This window comes from Salvia hispanica, chromosome 3 (assembly GCF_023119035.1).
Source record: "Salvia hispanica cultivar TCC Black 2014 chromosome 3, UniMelb_Shisp_WGS_1.0, whole genome shotgun sequence".
In the NCBI taxonomy this organism is placed as follows: Eukaryota; Viridiplantae; Streptophyta; class Magnoliopsida; order Lamiales; family Lamiaceae; genus Salvia; species Salvia hispanica.
This window is the reverse complement of record NC_062967.1, coordinates 46,691,852-46,712,374: the sequence shown is the minus strand read 5'-3', so window position 1 is coordinate 46,712,374 and position 20,523 is coordinate 46,691,852. Positions and strand designations below refer to the sequence as shown.

Sequence of the window (20,523 nt, the reverse complement as noted above, 5' to 3'; positions counted from 1 at the left end):
TAACATTCTATAAACTTTTTCCATACTCTTTATTTTACACTTTCTTTGTCCCGACTAAGTTATGTCATTTTTTTTTGGACACGGAGATTAAGAAATTGTGTTGAATGAATTAAATGATAGTAATAAAATAATATACGAGAGAAAAAAATAGGAGAGATAAGAGAAAGTAAAATAGGTAATGAAATAAAGTAAGAATGATTAAATGTGTTTTGTTTTTGGTCAAAAAAGGAAAATGACTCAACTTTGTTGGGACGTTCCATGAATTTGAATCAACTTAGTTGGGACGAAGGGAATAGTATATTTTTTAAAACATGTGACAAGTCAAGTTACACTGACACATTTTTCATGGATAGATGAAAGAAATAATTATACACAATAATTATATGCATTTGCATTTGACATTGTCAATTGCAATTGGAGAAAAATGGTGTTCCATTAACATACATAGCATATATATAGATTATGCCATAACACCATTAACATACAAAGGATATATATAGATTATGCCATAATGGTGTTCCATTAACATACAAAAGATATATATAGATTATGCCATAACACCATTAACATACAAAGGATATATATAGATTATGCCATAACACCGTTAACATACAAAGGATATATATAGATTATGCCATGCTATGGGAGTATGTGAAATGTGAATCATTAACATCAACAGTATTGTGAAAATGATTAAGTACGATTGTATCAAGTCCAAGCCCATTCGGTTAATGTAGCTCAGCTTAGCTTATAGAATAAAACATCATGAAACATGATATCCTATAAACAGAGGTATAATTGAAAGTAGCATCCAACTGCAGGGACGACAACAATGGCGATTCAAGGAGCTTGTCGAAAAGGCGGTCTGTTTGGCGAATAAAATTCTCACAATATGTTCTTCCTCACCCCAGAAGCATCACTTCATTCATCCCTTCTTGCACGGCTTTCATCGGATTCTGGTGCATTGCCTACTTGTTCATACTCGTGAACTCTAAATTTCTGTTTCAATGTAGTCAACCCTTCTGGTTTGGCTGAAACCATTAGACGCTGTGTAGGAACCGAAGGAACTCTTGGATTCGAAAGACTGTGTGCCGACTTTACTCGACTTCTGATCAAACAGCATTGTCACCTGAAGTTTCCCCATCATGACGACTAGAATTCAAAAGATGTTGAGGCCAATTAATAAGACCACTATGCTCTCTACCGAAAGATCCAGAGTGACGATCAGCCGAATGCGATATTAGAGAAGATGTACTCTTCTGAAGACTTCTGCCAGCCTCAAATCCTGCGATGTCAAATATGATCACCCTTGACCTCGTCTCAACTTGATACACCGGCACTTGACGATAGGAACTTCCCGCTTCGGCGCCAGCTAAACACAAAGTAGATAAAGTAGTGCTATGAGAATTATAGAATGTTAGCTGAAGTTTCAAGTAAAATATTGAAGCAAATTCATCAATCGTTTCAAATATATAAATCAGGAAACTAGAGTTCTTACGAGTTAGACCTTCTCGAAAGTCTTACATACATAAGAATCTATAGTTTCATGCATCATGAGCTTAACGGTCTTGTTTGCAAGCAAAATCCTAAGGTTTTAGATGAATGTAAAATGGCAGATATACATAGCTAAGACCAGACTTCAAGTGATACAATACACACACACACACACACACACACACACAGAGAGAACATTGGTTTTATAAGAGACTGGTAACCAAAGCAGTCGTATTGTCTCCACCACCGGTCTAGGTTTCTAACCCAATAAAAAAAAATCAATATCAACTGCTCGACAAAATGGCCCACTAAGGGAGCTTGCTCTCACATTCACTATGTCATCGTGTTCTTGGATGCCTGGGACTTTTGGATATTGTTAGAAGAGTAGCACGAGTTCTTTCTCTGTTTGTTCAAAGAAATTTCTAATTTGGATGGCTTGATACAGCTCTGAATATGGTTTCCTAAGCGAAGATGAAGCTCAAGCTGTCTTTTCATCCTTCTTGAACTGGACGCTGCTGCTAAATCCTCATTTCATCCTTCTGTAACGACACAGCCTCATCTCATAATATGCATCCAAAATCCAGCATGTTGGCAGAGGGTAGTACATCGAGGCATCAGATCTTGATAGTGCAACAGCTTGTGTAGATTGGGTTTTATGTGATCACGAGTCCACAATTGCTTGGTCTAGGAAGCTTGAGGTTGAAGTCTCGAATGCAGGCTAAGAAGAAGTGAAAGGAAGCAGCTAAAGAAGTAAAGAATGAAGAAAGAAGCGTGGATAATGTAAAACAAGTTAGTTAGATGCATCAGTTGTTAAAGAAGCGGTTATTTCCACCAGCTTCAGCTGAAAAATACCTGATTTGTAACAAAGTGTAGGCATCAAAAAAATTATGAGTGAATGAACTCTCTGGAGAGAGCAGTAAGTATTCAGAGAATGCTTGTTTGTGTTCTGTTCATATGCTTCGATGTTATTCACATCATTCTAAGAATAAACTGCACCATCGTTTCAGTGGCATACTTCATTGAAAAATTGGGGATGCTGAATTTCCTACAAGTCAGAAGGCAGTGATATCAAATTGGTCAAATGCTGTGATTTGCACTGACCGAACACAACATCAATCAAAGGAAACCCTACACAGACATATTTTTCTCATTGCATTTCATCACAAAATCCATTTTTGGGGTTTTTAATTTCTACATTTTTTTCCGGTTTGAGGGGTTCATATTGGCTCTTTCCAGTTTAACAGTATTGCACACTTATTGGGCTGCAGTGCCATGATAATTTAAATTCCATGCATCATACTGCACACGACTGAGTCTAAGAGTACATACGACATAACCGGATTAAGTACTATCTTTCTGCAAGACTTCAACATCGAAATTGTATATACCGGAATATCATATTGGCAGATCATGAGAAAAAGTTCAAGGAAAATCAAAGACGGAAAGCGTGACAGATAGTTCAAAGCTAGAAATTGTAGCAATGAAATATCTATCAGCAAAGCGAATATCTGACAAGTGACAAGTAGTGTACCTAATGTTTCTGATTGGGAGAAACTTTGATCTGGACATGGCAAAATAGCTGCGGGAGCTGTAAGCATCTCTTCTTCCCCACCTTGTTGTCTTATGAAACCTTCCAATAGGAAACCGACAGATTGAGGGAGTAACTCAAAACTCTTCCCTCTGATGTAGACATTCAATATTGATCTTTCAGCAATAAGCGTTCGCAGGTCTTGCATTGACATTTTCTCAAACACGCGAGGAAGCATGATTTTAACAAGAACAATAGTACTTTCCTGCATAAAAAAGGGGTTACGTAGAACATCGGGTAAGAACAAATTGGGTTACCACTTGATGCTAAGAGATTTTTACTGCTAAGATGGAAAATGAAAAATGTGCCAGAGTATTTTCTAGTACAAGGATGATGACCTATCTATTTTTGTCGCTGCTAAATAGTATGTAGAAGCATGCAAGTAAAGGAAGTGAGGTGAAAAGCAACAGAAGGATAAAAGAAAAAATAAGGCTACTAACACCTACCCGCCAAAAGAAATCTTCCACAGCAGGATCAGATCTCAATACAGAGAGTATTTTTTCAGTCTCAATAAAGAAGCACATGACCACAGAGTTGGTAACAATATCGCAGGTGTAGGGCTTTTCAGCAAGCACTTCATACAGTCCCAGAGTACTCCCATGAGTAAACGTTGGATGCAGGAACTGATTAGTACTTGTATCTTTAGTTGACCACTGCCAAGCACAGGTGTTCGATTCATATGTCAGGGATAAACATAAGAAAACCAGGTAACAATTGCACAGAAAAAATAGTTGCAATATACCTTCACCACTCCATTTGACAATAACCAGATACCAGTTGGCTTTGATCCCTCCTTATAAAGGGTGGTTCCAGATAGTCTCATTATTTCTTTTGTAGATCCTGCTAGTGCCTCACGTGCTGTGGCTGGTAGTGCTCCTAGCAGAGGATTTGCTGATATCAGATCCTTTATTTTGGGAGTTTTCACCAACGGTGGATTTCTTAGGAATTTTTTCAAGTCAGTCTGTACAGAATATTAAAAGTTGTTTATCAAGATTTCAAACAAAACATCATACAACAATAAGCATAAGAAACTGGTGATCATAATCTACCTGGACAGCATCATGAAGGTGAATCATCTCCCTTTTTTCTAGTAACCCTATCTTCTCAAGATTATTAACATATTCAATCAAATGAATCAGCACTGAATATGTAACTTGTCTTGTTTTCACAACACGTAGCACCTGAAGGTGTCATTAGTATAAACATCATAGCATCATTTTGTAGCATGTACAATATATTTACCTTCTACATACCTGAGGAAACGTAACACGAACATCATCTAAAAAGTGTCTTGCTTCCTCACCCTCTTGTCTCACTTTCGCTAATAACCATGGCTGCAATCTCACTGTCTCCTAAATAATCAATGCATGTAGGAACAATTACAAGAAAAGTTAAAAACAAAGTCAACTGGAAGTGCACTCAGAATTATATTAGAAAGTATTAGTATATTAGAGAAGATTTCACATTCAGATTTCATTCTCTGTTGTAACAGTTTTAAACATCTAAAACTGAAAAAATAGTCATTGACTGATTAGGTATCTTGGGTATGAGAGAGAAGTTTCTAATATAACTCAAATACTCGTCCTTTTTCATTGGAGTACATCTCTTAGAGAGAATCTCACATTGCTTTGGCATTCAAGAACATGATGTTCTGACTCGCAAATGGTGCCAGACTATTAAGAAGCCAGGTCATGTTGGAGCAATAATCAGAAAAACCAAGTCTCGTAGTTAACATCCGTAGCAGCATGCAGGACAGTCAAAACATGACTTTGTTTCTTCAGTTACCCCAAATACATGAGAAAAGCACGGGACCAGACCATATAGTTGGAACCATTCAACTTAATGGTGGTCCTGATAGAAGGTTTAGGATCAGACATGATTTAAAAAAAAATAGGACAGAGAGCAAACTCTAAGTAGATCAGCATAATGAGTCATTAAACGGGCAAAGTAGAGCAGGAGAACAGAGGCTGCGGCAGAAACCAAAGCCCTAATTTCATTTTCTTAAAGATTGCATTAGAGACAGATTCGAATCTGCTCTGATACCAGTATAACAAAAAATATAGACGCAAGTGGAAAAGTATAGAAACATATTAGTACATGACCCCACCACCATATCCCTTATATATTTTAATCCCATTAAAACCTAAATATTTACAAATATACCTACACTTGACAACTTAATTACATTGCACATGATGGGACTCTCTCCACTTAAACTACATCTACCACTTGATTTCTAAAATCCTTTCCGCACAACACTCTTTATGAACAGATGAAGTCCATAATATTGTAGAGCAATAAAGTATAAAGACATATAAGAGAAGAGTGTTGCTTGTATATTCACATTAAGGGAGACTCTCATACATATAGGTGGCAAAGAGAGCTAGGGTTACCTCTAGCTTAGATCTATTCCTAAATTAACAAAAGATGAATAAGGAAAACTATAAACAAAAGATAACTACAACAATAACTTTTTTTTAGTTGGGAGATGGCAGAATTGAGATTTGTACTGCAAAGATATCACAACCCACCCTAAGATATCCTTTTGTAATGTGTATTATCTAGTGATGTTCTTCTCTTTCAAATAATGTCAAACAATCATATGTTGGTTGATAAGAGGATGATAGTTATTCACCAAAGTACTTAACTTACAATCATGATCACATGAACTATCGTGATTATAAAGTAATTGGACATAAGAGTTATCCAGATCATGTCTTCCAACTTACAAGAATTTAGTCAATGATCATAAACAAAATTTTCTGACATATCTGTTAAACTCTATTAGGAGGATATAACAAATTTTATAAAGAGATCTCCTGGGCCAGGGAATTATTTTGTGCTTATAAACAAATACGGCGAAAGATAAAACATGTAATGCCCACAAGTTGAAGAAAATGAACAAATGAAGTTCTTACCAATAAAGTCGTGTAGTTTCGCTCTTGCAATTCTGTGGGCGCGAAGAAAGCCCACGCAAATATAGCAAGCAGACTCTAATCTCTCAACAGTAAAGTATGTAACAAGCTTTTGAGAGATAATGCTTGATTGAAAAAACTTAAAGTGATTTGGGATATTCACATAAGATTTTAAACCTTTCCAATCACACAGGGATTCATGAGATACAAGGTCAAGCGCTTCATCAACAGATCGCATTAGAAGATTAGCGGTAGTTTGGTTAATCCTTCCCTCATCAAGCATGATCCAGTAGGCTGCCTGAACACCTACAATTTCTTAAAGTTAGATCAGGTAGGAATGTTATGCACATGAAAAGTTGCATTCCTTGTACAACGAATAATACATTTACAAGCATCACATCTTTAGCTCAAGTGTAACAATTGTCAATTCGTCTATAACTTCTATCATCTCTATCGATCTAAAGTTGTTGAAATTTTCTTGCTTGCTTGCCATTTCAGATTATCAATTTGATCACATGTTTCCCAACAACAATTAGTTATGTTAGTTCATTATTATCTCAAGAGAAAATTTCCTTAAGCAATAAACAAGTTAAGCTAGTTGAAGGGTAACGGTATGACAATTCAAGATTCTGTACCAAAGATGCATCTGGAGAGCTTTTCAGTTGTTGGTTAAATTAGAATGATCTATTTCACACACAGAAAAGACCGTTGGCATAATCTAAAGCAACACCTTGAAGCCTAAAACGGCTACTATAATCTGTTCAGAATTTAAAAAAGATCAGAACGAGCTTATAGGAATCTGTGATGTGCTGACAATGGCCAAGAGTTGAAAATAACACATATGAGCCTTAATTAGATTATTAGAAAAATAAAGCAAAATCATGGTAGACTTAAGAATTAAGGAGATCAAGACACAAATTACTTACCATTTAAAAAGCGAACTCGAATATCTTTCAAATTCATACAGTCCAGAATATTATTATTTTCAGATACAGAATGAGGGTGTATTTGTTCACCATCCGCATCGTTTAGGCTCTTTATGTATCTCCTAACAGTAGTCCAGTCAGCTGGTCCTAGTTCTTCATCATCCCTAAGATCACCAAAGGCTTCCAGTGCCTTCTTTAACATTTCATACTTTGTGTAATTCAATATCCGTTTCTGTAACAATAACGTATATAAAAAATGTTAACCTTGTAAACATATCAAGAGGAGTTACAGTGGGAAGCCAAAACTTTTATATTGACTGCCGAACCTGTTCTTTTCAAGTTAATTAGGTTTTATTTTGCTTTAGTTTTCATGAACAACACCACCACAACAAAACTCTATTTTCTAACTAAAGGATCTCTTCTCACTCTTGAGTTTACAAGAAATGTTTGCTATTTCACTTCGGAATTTACTTGGTCCACTATTGTTTTTTTCGTGTTAGACAAACCTAGTGATAAGCATATAAGTTATGGAGCCCTAGCATAACCCAAAACCATGGTCAAGGCACAGGGTTGACTCCCACTTATTCTATTCCACACTTTCGTGCAGAACCGATGTGGGATCGTATCAATCCATCCCTATTCCAAATAGGACGTCCACGGACAGCACATGCTAGTTGGAAAACCCAAAGCCACAGGCCCACCATCCATTTTATGCCCTTTTTCCCTCGGGACAACATTTTCGGTGGCACCCTTTTTGGTCACACCTACAAATAGCCTCTTTCCTTAGGCCGTACAGATCACGTTCAACACACCAAATTGATAGCATGTAAATTAGGGATCACGACTTGATCCAAAACCATGGCGAAAGGTTAATGGTTGAATCCCACTTATATGTTATTCCACAGTTTCGGGTAGAATTGATATGGATCGTATCACCCACCCACCAAAAAGCATACAAGAGGCTATCATGTCTTTCATCTATCAATAAATATTAATTATGACAAAAAAATTTAATCATATTTGTCACAAAGCTGGTTATATATATTAAGTATACAAAAGTTGTTGAATAGAGATGCAAATTAACACAAATGAGATAATTGTACCTTTGCTGGCGAAAGATTATCCATCTTAAGAAAATGTAAAATAAATTGTGTAGTAGACCCATTCACAATCAGAGTAAGAAACACGATTCCACCGGTCAAAAAGACAAACTGCAAAAGCATGAGAAGGTAGGATGTATTATATGACATGCAAATATATAAGTGCACATTCAAACTCAACCTAGACCATTGATCTTTGTATAATCCAGGGTTTTCATCTTTGTAATCATGCATTTTCTCTATTATGGCAATGCATCCTTTGATGACAAACATAGAACATATATAAACAATGATCCATATGAGGTTTTACATGCTACAGGAATAAAGGTTTCTACTTGATCCTTTTCCTTTATAAACGGGTTTAGTTCAAATATAAATTTCTTACTGTGCGGATTATGAGAATTATTGCACTGAACCTAAAAAGTTGTTGCCCTTAATCTATAAGTGATTTGCAATATTTGTTGGGTGTATAGTTCAATGGAATTACTTTATAGGTTCAAAACATGAGTTCACACAGTTCTCACAATAAGAAGTTCTTAATGAACACATCTCCATATTTATTTATATAGAGCGTTGTTAAAATAACTGCACTCAATAAAATTGAATTTGGCATCCCCTAATGGGAACTGAACCCTGATGTTGCATTCATCCAACAAGATGCATCCATCGTGGATCTTCACCATTGAAGGGCTGACAATAAAAAGATTTTTATTTGAAAATCTCCCTAAATATGTATATCTACTCGTTCTAGTCGATCAATTAATTGATACTTTATGTGCATCCTTCACTGCATTTACAACTGAATTACAACAATTCTAATACGACCAACAATTCTAATACGACGTACCAAATCTCCAGTATCGGGAGAGATATATGGTGAATTATCACTGGAACGCTGAAACACCAATAATGTTCAAAGTTAGAAGACAATCAAATTTTGGATTGGGATGCAATAATACATATGGAAGTTGGAGAATTGGGCTGTGAAAAAAATCAGGTAACTGGCAACCATGACTACTATTCAAGAAATAGTTAGTTGGTAATATTGCAACATGTACTGGTTCAAAATAAGAAAAGACAAATCAGGAAAACTGAAAACATTTAAAATTTCTCAATTCAGAGGGTTTTATCTAAGTTTTCTAAACAAACCAATAATGTTAATGTTTTATTATAAAAGTTGATTTATCATATAGACTTTCTGCCATGTTAGTTTATAATAATAATGCCCACTCCATCCAATAAAATAATGCCACTTTGGGATGTCTCACAAAATCATGCACACTTCTTAACTTTTTTTTGGACATATTTCCTTTATAGTAGTACTATTATACCATCACTTTGCCTATTTACAAAAAAAAAAAAAAAAAAAGACAGCCCACGATTATCTACATTAACAAAAAAATAATAGTGTGACCCTTTCTCCAATCACAAAACACAGTGCCTAACTTTTATTAAAACAGGTGTCATTTTTTGGGACAGAGAGTAGAATCACTTTTTGCTGTATTGAACTTTAACAGTGCATTATAGACTTGATATGTGTTGATTTATTTTTGTTGTATTATTCGGCTCGAAAACATGTATTTCAGCTTCTATATGTGATAAATGTGTATTTTAGACTTGAAATACACACCTTATTTAATTTTAGTACATGCTCGATACCAAAACATCAAAAACTGTATAAAAACATCATCATAAGAAGCACATTAACATAGAAGTCTAGTTAAAACTTTTTCCTACCAGACCAACTAGATATCTGACTTAATTTATTAATGAGTAAGAATGTATATTTGCCTTTACCTTAAAAAATAGCAGTATTTTCATTTACTAACTCTTAATCTTATGAACCATAAGTAAATTATACAGCCTCAGATGTTGAAAAGAGAAAGCCTCCATATTTTACTTGGATTGGGAGGGGTTAAGTGAAGCTGCAATAAAGATGATAGAAACTTGCCTTTACAGAGAGTGACAGCGCCAGTGATACTGCCCCACGCAGGCCAGACCAGAAAAGAATAGTGGCTTCTCTCCAGTCCAGACCATAACCAAAATATTGCATAAATGGAAACAATACTCCAACCACAATTGCTCTAGCTACTTGAACAAGCACATACAGAAGGACCAGATAACCCCAAGAATTTTCTGTGATAAAATAACAGAAGTTAACATAAGTTAAACATATAAATAGATGAATAGATAATCATAGTCTACACAAGTTTAACAAAGATGGGCAGTGGAACTGCCACTCAAGAAAACTCAACTAATGAACTTCAACTGTGTACATTCCGTAATACTAGTATAAAAGTATGGACCAGATATTGTTTGCATGTATTCAATCATCATCAACAGTGTGCAGCCTGAGTTACATTGACTCTATCCATCTCACCCAACCTTGAAATTATTTACATGCTCTGTCAAAATACTACCCAAACATGAAATAACTATAGATCCCAAGAGTCCTGCTTTCACTATAAATCATGATTGCGGTAACTGGAAGCACATATTGATTCTACTCACTCAAAGAGAGGGTGATCCTTATGATCCAGTTAGTTTATTCTGTAATTCAAATGTTACAATTAGGAGAACTTTAATTCAAAATGATTTTCAACATTCAGCACGTGAATCTGAAACCCACCGTGCATGCAGTTTCCTTCAAGTGACACAAGATCTTATTCCTTTTCCTCTGACATGGACCATCAAGAATACCATTAAGAATTTACACTCCAATGGATTGGATATATTTCACAAAAGAAAATTTACTTTGAGCTGTTTCGTTCCACTTGTATTAGCATGATCAGATCACAAATTTTCCTTTAATTAATATAAGATCTTTTTCGCCGTTTTTTCTTTAACTAGCAGCAGAATCATTTCAGTACTGCTAATACCATCATAGCATTAGGTTTTCTTTTAGAGCTATATTGCTATAATAAAAAGGAGCAGGCTCAAGAACCACATTGATGCTATTTATTCATGACAAACATGTAGAAGTGCACAACTCACAAACTCCAAGCATGATAATTACCCGCCTAAGTATGCCCTCCAACTACATGTGTCAAAAGAATTAAGTGAAAGTGTAAAAACAGCTTCAAATTCTAAGGAATTGTGAAGCATGGATTCATGCATGTGCTTTGTCTGCAACATAGAAGAAAGAAAATATTTACCTTGGGTTTTAAATATGATGTCGCTGCTGAGAACACTTTCAGCTATAACTACACCACTGCATAGAGAGTACGCCATTATGTAAAGCTAGTGAGGCTAAGTAAGATGTATTATGAAGATTACCTACACGAAAAACCGTTGATATGGCAGGCAAACAAGATTGTACATCATAGAGAGAGTACACTTACAATTTTTCTCATATAAATTGTAAAATTAATTAAATCTAATCAAATGGAGTATATTACAATGACACTCAAAATGTAAAAGGACTGCAAAAAGGTAGTGTAGTCCTTTGTGTTTTTTTGCTTTCCAGAGTTCAGCACTACAGCAGTCACAGTGTAACCTTAAATAAGGTGAACAAAAGTGCATAACCCATTCCTACAAAGAAATGTATACTTCCACTTCCACAATTTTATAAGTTTGATTCTTTTGAACTTTTCACGAGCATGCAATCTCTTAAACAGTTACTGGACTCCACATTGGTATTATGTTGTCAAAATTGATTGAAGCGCAAGCTCGTTATACTTTTGGGCTTCCCCATAAAAAGCTTCACACCAGTCATCATTTATAATCACTCTCATTTAAAATTTTCAATTTCTACTGACTTATAGTTGTGACTGATGAGGGACATGACGCCAAAAATAAAAAGAAGAGGACGAGAATACTAATTATATAAGAATGGTAAAGTGCATTCTTACCTTAAGATGAAGACTAAAGTATTAGCAATATAGGCAACCATTTCCCTGAAACAAAATTTACACAAATAAAAAAAGCAATCCCGGAATTGCTATAGACAGTTAAGCATTCAAAAAATGTGCAAGCACCAAGCCCCAGAAATAAAAATGGAGAGAGATGGATATTTAAAATCAAAGACAATGCTAGAATTTCTTAAATGCTTTTGACTGAATAAATATTAGATAATTGAATCACCAATTGGAGTTCCATTAAAGAATAGGTAGGTGGAACTTTATTACATCAGCAAGTCCTAACCATAACCACCTTTACACGTTTATATATATGAGATTTGTGTTTTGCTACAGAAAATGACTCTTTCAGGCCACTTTCTAGAAGAGCCAAATTTCAATTACTTTTGGATATGCTTGGAAAAACCAAACAGATTTTTGGAAAGAACCTATTAAATGGTTCACCTGCTGATTATTTGCTAGTGACACTTTAGAAACATCCTCCAGTAATATTGCTTGGAAGGACTACCACAAGAAGCTCTCATAAAAGCTTCAAAAATCAATATCAGATTTAACTGTATCATTTGCCAAGGTAAAGTAACTCCACATTTTTAGTGGTCAAAATAAGAATCTTTCAGTGGAATACTGTTGGAGGATGCACACATGCTAATCACCATTGAAGTAAATCTAAGATATTACTCTTTTCAGGTAAGCTATTGTAAGTCACTGATGCTGAACCTTTTGAGTTAATTATCAGAGAAATTGCAGCAGTCAGAAAACAATGGACAGCCTAAACCAGATTCAGCCTAGTTATATAGCTTTAAGAATGTCAAAATTGTAATCTTCCACTTCATATAAATTCAGAAAAAATAATATGCAATAATATATTTGACTTTAAATGAAAAATCCAGCAGGAGCCATTATATTGTAATTATAAATGTAAGAATTAGGAAGTAAAGAACACAACCATAAAAACAAATATCAAATGAGAAACTAATTAAACTGAATGATCTTTGAGACGGCAACATTATTCAACAGTTGATCACTGGATTTTATTTTTACTCTGTAAATATGTTGGATTGTAGGGGAAAGACTTTTAATGCCATTTAATGCTTATCTCATGCTTCTGCTGACTTTGTAAATTTTTAGAAATTCTCACTTCTGACAGAAAAAAGACTGAAAGAAAATATTTCAACGCCAGTTATTCGTATAAATACTTTAACAATGGCTGAAATATTCAATTCTACATCCAGACAGCTATATCACGTAAACAAATCTTACTATATTTGATCTACCAAAAAAAGGCAGATATGAAAAGACATGTTATAATAGTTAATTAGCAGAATACCAAAAATGATGTAAACTTTGCTGACTTTCTTCCTTAAAGGCGGTGCGAGCCACAGCAGAGTAGAACCTGTCAACATGACTAACTCTAAAGCAGCTGTTTATGCAAGTCGTATGATCAAATTATAAAAATTCAAATGCGTACATCCCCAAAGTCGTGACAGCCAAAATTCCTGAAATTTCAAATCCTTCTTGGGCCTGTCAACAGCATTTGTACTCATTTATGCGCACGTGATGGATAATGATAGAAGAAATGAATATATGCTTATCCAAAAATTGCAAAAATTGATAATATTACCGAGACAAAAAGATGAACTTGTCAAGAGATATACATAATGTGTTTGATTTTTTGCAGAAACAAGCAATATGATAACAAGTTTCTGAATTACTCATACAATCAATCTTTTCAGATTTCTGTTCTTTGTCGGGGATTCCTTGTCCTTTGTAACATTTTACCATTAGGACTTTTCTGGTTTCATATAACAATATTGAAGTGCCATGCATCAGTTCTACAGTCGCAATTGCAACTCACAATATTTTGATTTATCTAATGTTAGCTCAAACTTAGGGTTATCTCACGATCACTAGCTTGGAAAATAGTAATGTCTTGCTGAATCTGGTTCAAGGGTCAAAGTATCACCGCATCAACATGTTAAAAAAACAAGACAAAGGAAAAAAGATGAATATGTGAATCTCATAAAACTGGTTTTGGTTCATAGACTATTTTTTGACTGAAGATCATAAGTCTTGAGCTGAAGGATCTCTATGACCAGCAGTAGAATGTTGTCAGTTTCAGTTAGCAGTACATCACTAGTCCAGATTCAAGAACACATGACTTGAATATATGAATTATGTAGAATCAATTGATAGTCTCACAATATACAAAAGCAAAACAACTTTGAGAACATTATCAACAATTCATCTATAAGAGCAAAAGAAAAGAACCTTCATGCAACATAATACCTAGATCAACTACAAAGTGTCTCATAATATAACACATAGGGGCAGTGAGGATCGTACAGTGAAAAATGCTAGGTAGCTCACAGCAAGTGTGAGAGAAATCTCAATAACAGTGTCAGTGAATATAAATCCTAGCCAAAAGACAGATGCTATTCCAAAAGCAAGACCCATAGCCACACTGTCAAATGACATAAAACAGTTAAGAAATATCCATAGAGTATTAGAGTCTTAACAAATCTAAAATTTATGGACGTACGCTCCAAGAGAGACTTCTGACAAAAATTTTACTAAGCCACCCCAGTTGAAATCCCAGCCAAGAATCATCCGGTAAAACAATTGATAGACAACAATTGCTATCCTGAAATCAAATAAGAAAGCATATAAGACGGGGGGGGGGAGGAATCACCTATATTTATATGTTAAACTCTAGAAGTGTCAGAACATCTAAGAAAAAATCTCCTTTTGACATCTATTTATTGCTCAAGGAATTTATTGATGCCTATACCCATCATTCATCAAAGACTCTCCTTCAATTATTGTACTCAATTTTTTGCTAGCTCCCAGCTCTTTCAGGAGGGCTATGACAGCCACAGGATCAGTAGCACTGAGGAGACCACCAAGCAGTAATGATGTTTTCCAGCTCCAGTTATAAGGGAAAGCAAGCTACATAATCTTATTATTCAGAATACTTAAAATGACAAGTTAATATCAAGTAAACAAAATCTTCAAACCTTCAGAGCAGCTCCAAGACAAAAGGTTGAAATGAGAACTCCAGGAACAGCAAGTAGAAACATTTGCATTATACACCTCTGTATTGAGTGGGAAAAGCAAAGAGAAGTGCATTTATTTTTAAGATTCTAGTCATAATAATACCCAATTGATTGAATGATATTGAATTACAATCAGAAAGTGAAAAACTGAGAATAGTTAAAGCTGAATGCAGAAAAGAGAGAGGGAGCATAAGGAAGGTTAGAACTGGAAAAACAGAAAATGAGAAAATTAAGCAACTCATCCAAATGGAAAAATTTAAATCTGAAGAGTGAATTCAGTAGAAAACATATCAGGAAAAGGATTGTAGTCTAAGCCTGAGAGGTTGAGAAAACAATAGGTGATGTGAATTCTTTATCTGTTTGGAAAAAACTTCAAAAGAAACTTTGAAAGATGGTGAAATAAATATAAGGCAAACTATATGCTAGAATCTGACACTCATTGACAAAACAAAAGAAGCTTCTTTTAGATTAAAGTATTGTGTCTACTAGCTCAGCTTACAACTTACAACAAGACTAAAACACTCTTTTCCAAAAAGAAAGCAAAACACCAAGCAGCTGAATCCATGGCTCCCATCTCCGCAAGTCAGCAACTACTCTAGTCACCAAACCCCTGACACCCCCCTTCTCCCCACTCTGCTCAATATTCCAACACTAACCTCTACCACTGTTATTATCCTATTTAAGTCCTGCATTACTGAAGCTTCGTATGTGGCATATGACCTCTTGGAACTATGACTTGATTCAAGCTAGCTTTTAGGGAAGCGTTCTATTCAAAAAGCAGCAATGAGTGATACTGAAGAAATCCTCTTGCCCGGTCAATGTCGTGGTAAGGGTGAACTATGGAGACCAATGGTGCAGAATAATTGCAGAAGGGAGGCTTCAGAAGGAATGATGAGCTTACAAATCCACTCAAAGTGGAATCGCTACGAACTGGCTTAGCATGTATCTGACAACTTCTTGAAACCCTCAGAGCTGGTTTTGTGAAGAACTTCTCTTCTCCTGCTTTCTAATATGGAGTGACCTTCATTTATCTGGCTGATTCTTTTCACATTACCAAATACGGTAGAGAAGGTATAATTGTAACATTCACAATGATGACAATGGTGTATGGTGGTTTAACCGTTCATGGCAGATAATAATAACAACATTGTGAAAGCATCCAGGTATAGATGTAATACTACTAGTGGGGCAGAGTTGTATCAGGAGACTAGTAAACTGTTCAGTTATTAAAGAAACACAAAGATACGGAGTACAAAATAAGGAAGAATTTCTGCAGACCTTTATCTGGTGCACTTCCATTGAAAATGAACTCTCGAAGAGAAGTGCGGGAAGGAACACAACCAAGAGAAGTTCAGGATCAATATTAGCCCCTGCACAAGGAGCGACAAGAAACTTTTCATAAAAATAGCTGACAGGTTACAATGTTGATAAAAAATGTTTTACCAAAAATTGCAAGAAATATTTTTTTCTTTATGGCGCAGTCATTTAAGGGACTTCACTGATAGTGCAGAGAAGATAGATTGACTTACAAAGATGGATCCCATCGCCAAGCTTTCCCAACCTATGGTGTGTTCCGTATTCTGCAGAAAAATGTGTATGGTTAAAACCCTGAGTTTCCCTATCCTTGATTGAGTGTTGGTAGTTGATCATAATAAAAGCTTTGAGTGAACCATAATTGACATTTTCACATAAAACCACCTCTAAAACCCATATTCAAAACAGAAGAGCAAAATTTCCAACAAACTAAAAACATTGATTTCAGTGCATTTTCAAGTTAGCATAAAAGATATAGTAACGCACGCCTAAACGCTTCTCTATGAACAACAAAAACTCACATGCATATTATAAAAGTAGATAAAAAGGCATGCTTACAATCTCCTTTTGCATAATAACACAAACACAGGAAGCAAATAAAAAAATCATTATCAACTCGTGACAAACATAGGCGCCATATAGAGTTAAAAAATAAAGAGAAAAAGATAAACCTAAGGCGCCAAGGGCAATGCCGAGAAGAAGTAAAGCGAGAGTGTAGGGCACAGGCGTCCCTCCGAGAGCGTGCCTACAGGCTATCCCCAACACTAAGCTGATCCCGACGAATAGCACCGCGTCAGAGGGATCACCCTCGGCCATGATTATTGTGCCGCTCACACTTGAATCTTCGAGAGGGAATCGTATCACGCAATTAGCAAATCTTGGCAAATTGCTCTCTACAGACTCCTGATTGAGATGTTTAAATAGATAATAGTTGCACTGGGGCAAGGGCAACCCCATCAGTCTGTCCATCCAATCCTACTCAGAGAAGCAAAAACTTATTATGATTGCTCTGCCAATTGCCAACTCAGTAATGAAATCCGTATTACTCCGTTATCATAGGTACCAATATCACGTTAATTAAATGACATATTTAGTTACACAAGACGTAGGTATCAAATCACATTCACATCCATTTTGTAATCAAGTAATAGCTGAATAAAACAAAGTATTCCATGGGTGTGGACGTGTGGTTGGTAGCGTGGTGGACCTCAACTGCTCTATTTTTATGATAATATATACTACTCCACCCCACTTAATATATCCATATTTTTTGTATCACCGGATATTTCATTCCACTTAATATATTCATATTTTTTTATAACACGAGATTTAAGAAATTGTTAGATGAAATAAGTAGAAAAATAAAATTAGTTAAATATTTTAATGAGAATAGATGAGAGAGAGGTTTATTCCGAAATATAAAAATTAGACATTTTGAATGAGACAAACTAAAAATTAACACCTTTAATGGGACGGAATGAGTAATATGGAGTACTATTTGAGTCGTTTTTTCATCTCAAAAAGTTCCTACTTGAGTAATTTCCATATATAGTAATAGTAATAATTAATTCATTATTTGCCTGTCGGGGCAGCGGCGCAGTTAGTTCTAGAGAGGCAAAGTTGAAAGAATAATAATTAACTCACTTTCTCTTTACTATTCCTTTATCTCTCTTACTTTTATAATCTCTATTTTATTTTTTCTATCTCATTATCTCTCCTACTTATTATCTCTACTTTATTCATTTTTTTATACTCTCTACATTTTTTTCTCTATTTCTTATTTTATAACCTATCCTTTTAATACACAAAATATTCATTTCAAACAGAAATGCATCGTACTATGAAGAAATGGAGAGAGTAATACGAGAAATTGTTCATTTCTTAATTATCAATACCCGTGATGTCCTGATCATAGTACTAAGGTGGCCTTGTCATTGTCAATACTTAATTATCAATTATCAATACAAAATTTGAAGGACAGTGCAATTGCAAATTAATTGATTCGATGCCATTATCTCATTAAGTCATAATTATCAAAACAATACATTTTGATTGCATTTTGTTTAGTTAAAATATCAAATAAATGATCTGTGGTCAAGTTCTAATAGCCATCTTATTTTTACAGAACGGAACTATAATTACAAATTTGAAAAATTTACACTCATCTCATATTTCTTGATTTAAGTGTCAACTAAAAAAAATTTCGGTAACATTTTAGAGCAGAGAATCAGTTGAAGAGCTATAGAAAGTTTTGCATACACCGAGACTATATGTTACGATAGTCACAAAGAATAATTACTTCCACAGTGTGTGCACACTGAGAGCTAACATTCTCTTGCTCTCTATCTAGTGTAGGTGATAGTTAGTACAAAATAAGTTAATTTGATGGTAATGAAGAGTGCAAGTGTTAATTAGATGAAAACCACCCACCCGAACATGGTTTGCGAAACATATAAAGATTGCTATTGCTTTGATGCAGATTGTGCGATAGTACAATGTGGTGGAAATGAAAGGGAAAAAATGACATTTGGTATAAAAATCTCCATATAAATATAGTCCAAGTCAAGGAAGGTAGTGAGACAGGATTTAGATGTGTGTTGGGATATTCGAGCATTGTTGGGAAAGCACGATGACAAATGGGAGGCTGGAATATAGTTTATTGGCCACACTTGTATCAGCCACCGCAGTTATAGGAGATAAGTCAGCCTGTCATCATCCATATAGTGCTTTGTGTGTGAGATATCAAACAAAAAATTATATTAATTACAAGACACCTGCCATTTCAAAAGATATTAAGAATAAATTTATGTGCATATTAGTTATAAGACCTCATTCAAAGTGTCCTCTTGGATAAATGAAATGCTAAAAATCCATGGCATTATTGTAACACAATTGGATGGTCAAGGTTTTTTGGTGTTTGCCAATCTAACCGTCCTCCAAATCTCATATTCCCAATATATTGTAGCACAATTGGATGAATAATAGACATGTACTATACATTTCCCTCATACTTGCTGCGCAATGCATTCTTGCATATCCCAAACATTACGTCAAATGTGTTCACTTTGTATAGTTCGATGGATCATTCCAACCGCATAAAGTTTTCTTCTTACATTGGACTACCTAGCAAAAGAATAATACTCCATGAAACAATAACTAAACTAAAATCACATACTAACACTAAATTTGAGAGCACATTCTCAAATCCTAACTTTCATCCAGTATGGCAAAGTACTCGTACTCAGATATGATATGACCACAACAATATGCACAATCAACTGGTGTCTAACTAGATAAATTTATGGTGCATCTTTGATATGACCACAACAATCAACTTCTGCCCCTTCTCGCAGTTGCCATCGGCGCACAAGTTGATTGGATGTATACAAAAACACATGCTTGTAGCTGCTTGTAAATTTCTTATTTCTCTAATTTATGAGAAGAATTTTATTTATTTTATATGTCATTTATCATTATTTGTATATTAAATTCATAAAAAATACGTAATGGAACAAAGAATCTTTCTTCTAAATTGTATATTGATCAATAGACTAGTAAAATAAATATTTCTTGCTCGACTAAACCACGCGAGAGACCGCTATATATGAAGCTTAATATTTGCTCATTGCAAGTCTCCTATCTGAGTACTTTTCCTTTTAGGGCAGTGAATCTTACTTGATTCAAATTTTACCACTCATTATTCAAGGAGATTTATTTGGGCTTGTTTTTCATTACCAAGAAAAGAGAGATTGAAAACAGCAACATATGTAATTCTTGTAATGAACATTATTTTTCGACTCGAAAGACAAAATCTGCGATCTGAAAAAGCGACTGAAAAAAAAACTAAATCCATTGCTATTTCAGTGGTCACTTATAATAAGGAACCCATTCTTCACTAGGCCATGCACTCTGTATTATTTCACTTTTGATAACTAAATGTCAACAGAGGTTGACAAGCAGATGCAAAGTCCAATCCAAAGTGGGAAAAGCATATAACAGAACAAAACAAGCTACAAGAAAGTGAAGATGATAACTTTTTCTTTTTTCTTTTTGGAGGTGAAATAGATAAGATAACTTATGCTCTATAGATTTTATTCATACAAATAATATTACTTGAGGATAAGAAATCACAAAAACTAGAGATAGAATTACGGTTTATAATTTCAAATGGAGTCGAATTTTTTTTGTTGAGAGAACATATTAATTTCAGTGTTGATGAGCAAACCCCACACCAAGTATAGTATACAGTAAACACAGTAAGCAAAAACATCATAAT

General features: G+C 34.9%; 1 protein-coding gene across 1 annotated transcript; it reads right to left on the bottom strand.

The window, feature by feature from the left end:
- Positions 1-613: 613 nt before the first annotated feature.
- Positions 614-17,282, bottom strand: LOC125212968 (sodium/hydrogen exchanger 8-like). The gene is given in 23 exon segments (XM_048113284.1): positions 614-1,372; positions 3,026-3,287; positions 3,529-3,735; positions 3,825-4,043; positions 4,132-4,263; positions 4,336-4,392; positions 4,394-4,434; positions 6,001-6,303; positions 6,924-7,155; positions 8,027-8,134; positions 8,871-8,918; positions 9,975-10,159; positions 11,179-11,234; positions 11,875-11,919; positions 13,208-13,273; positions 13,349-13,401; positions 14,224-14,341; positions 14,420-14,521; positions 14,669-14,826; positions 14,895-14,972; positions 16,212-16,303; positions 16,463-16,513; positions 16,919-17,282. Coding segments are annotated over 23 exon segments (3,171 nt in total). The 5' UTR covers positions 17,217-17,282; the 3' UTR covers positions 614-1,112.
- Positions 17,283-20,523: the final 3,241 nt, after the last annotated feature.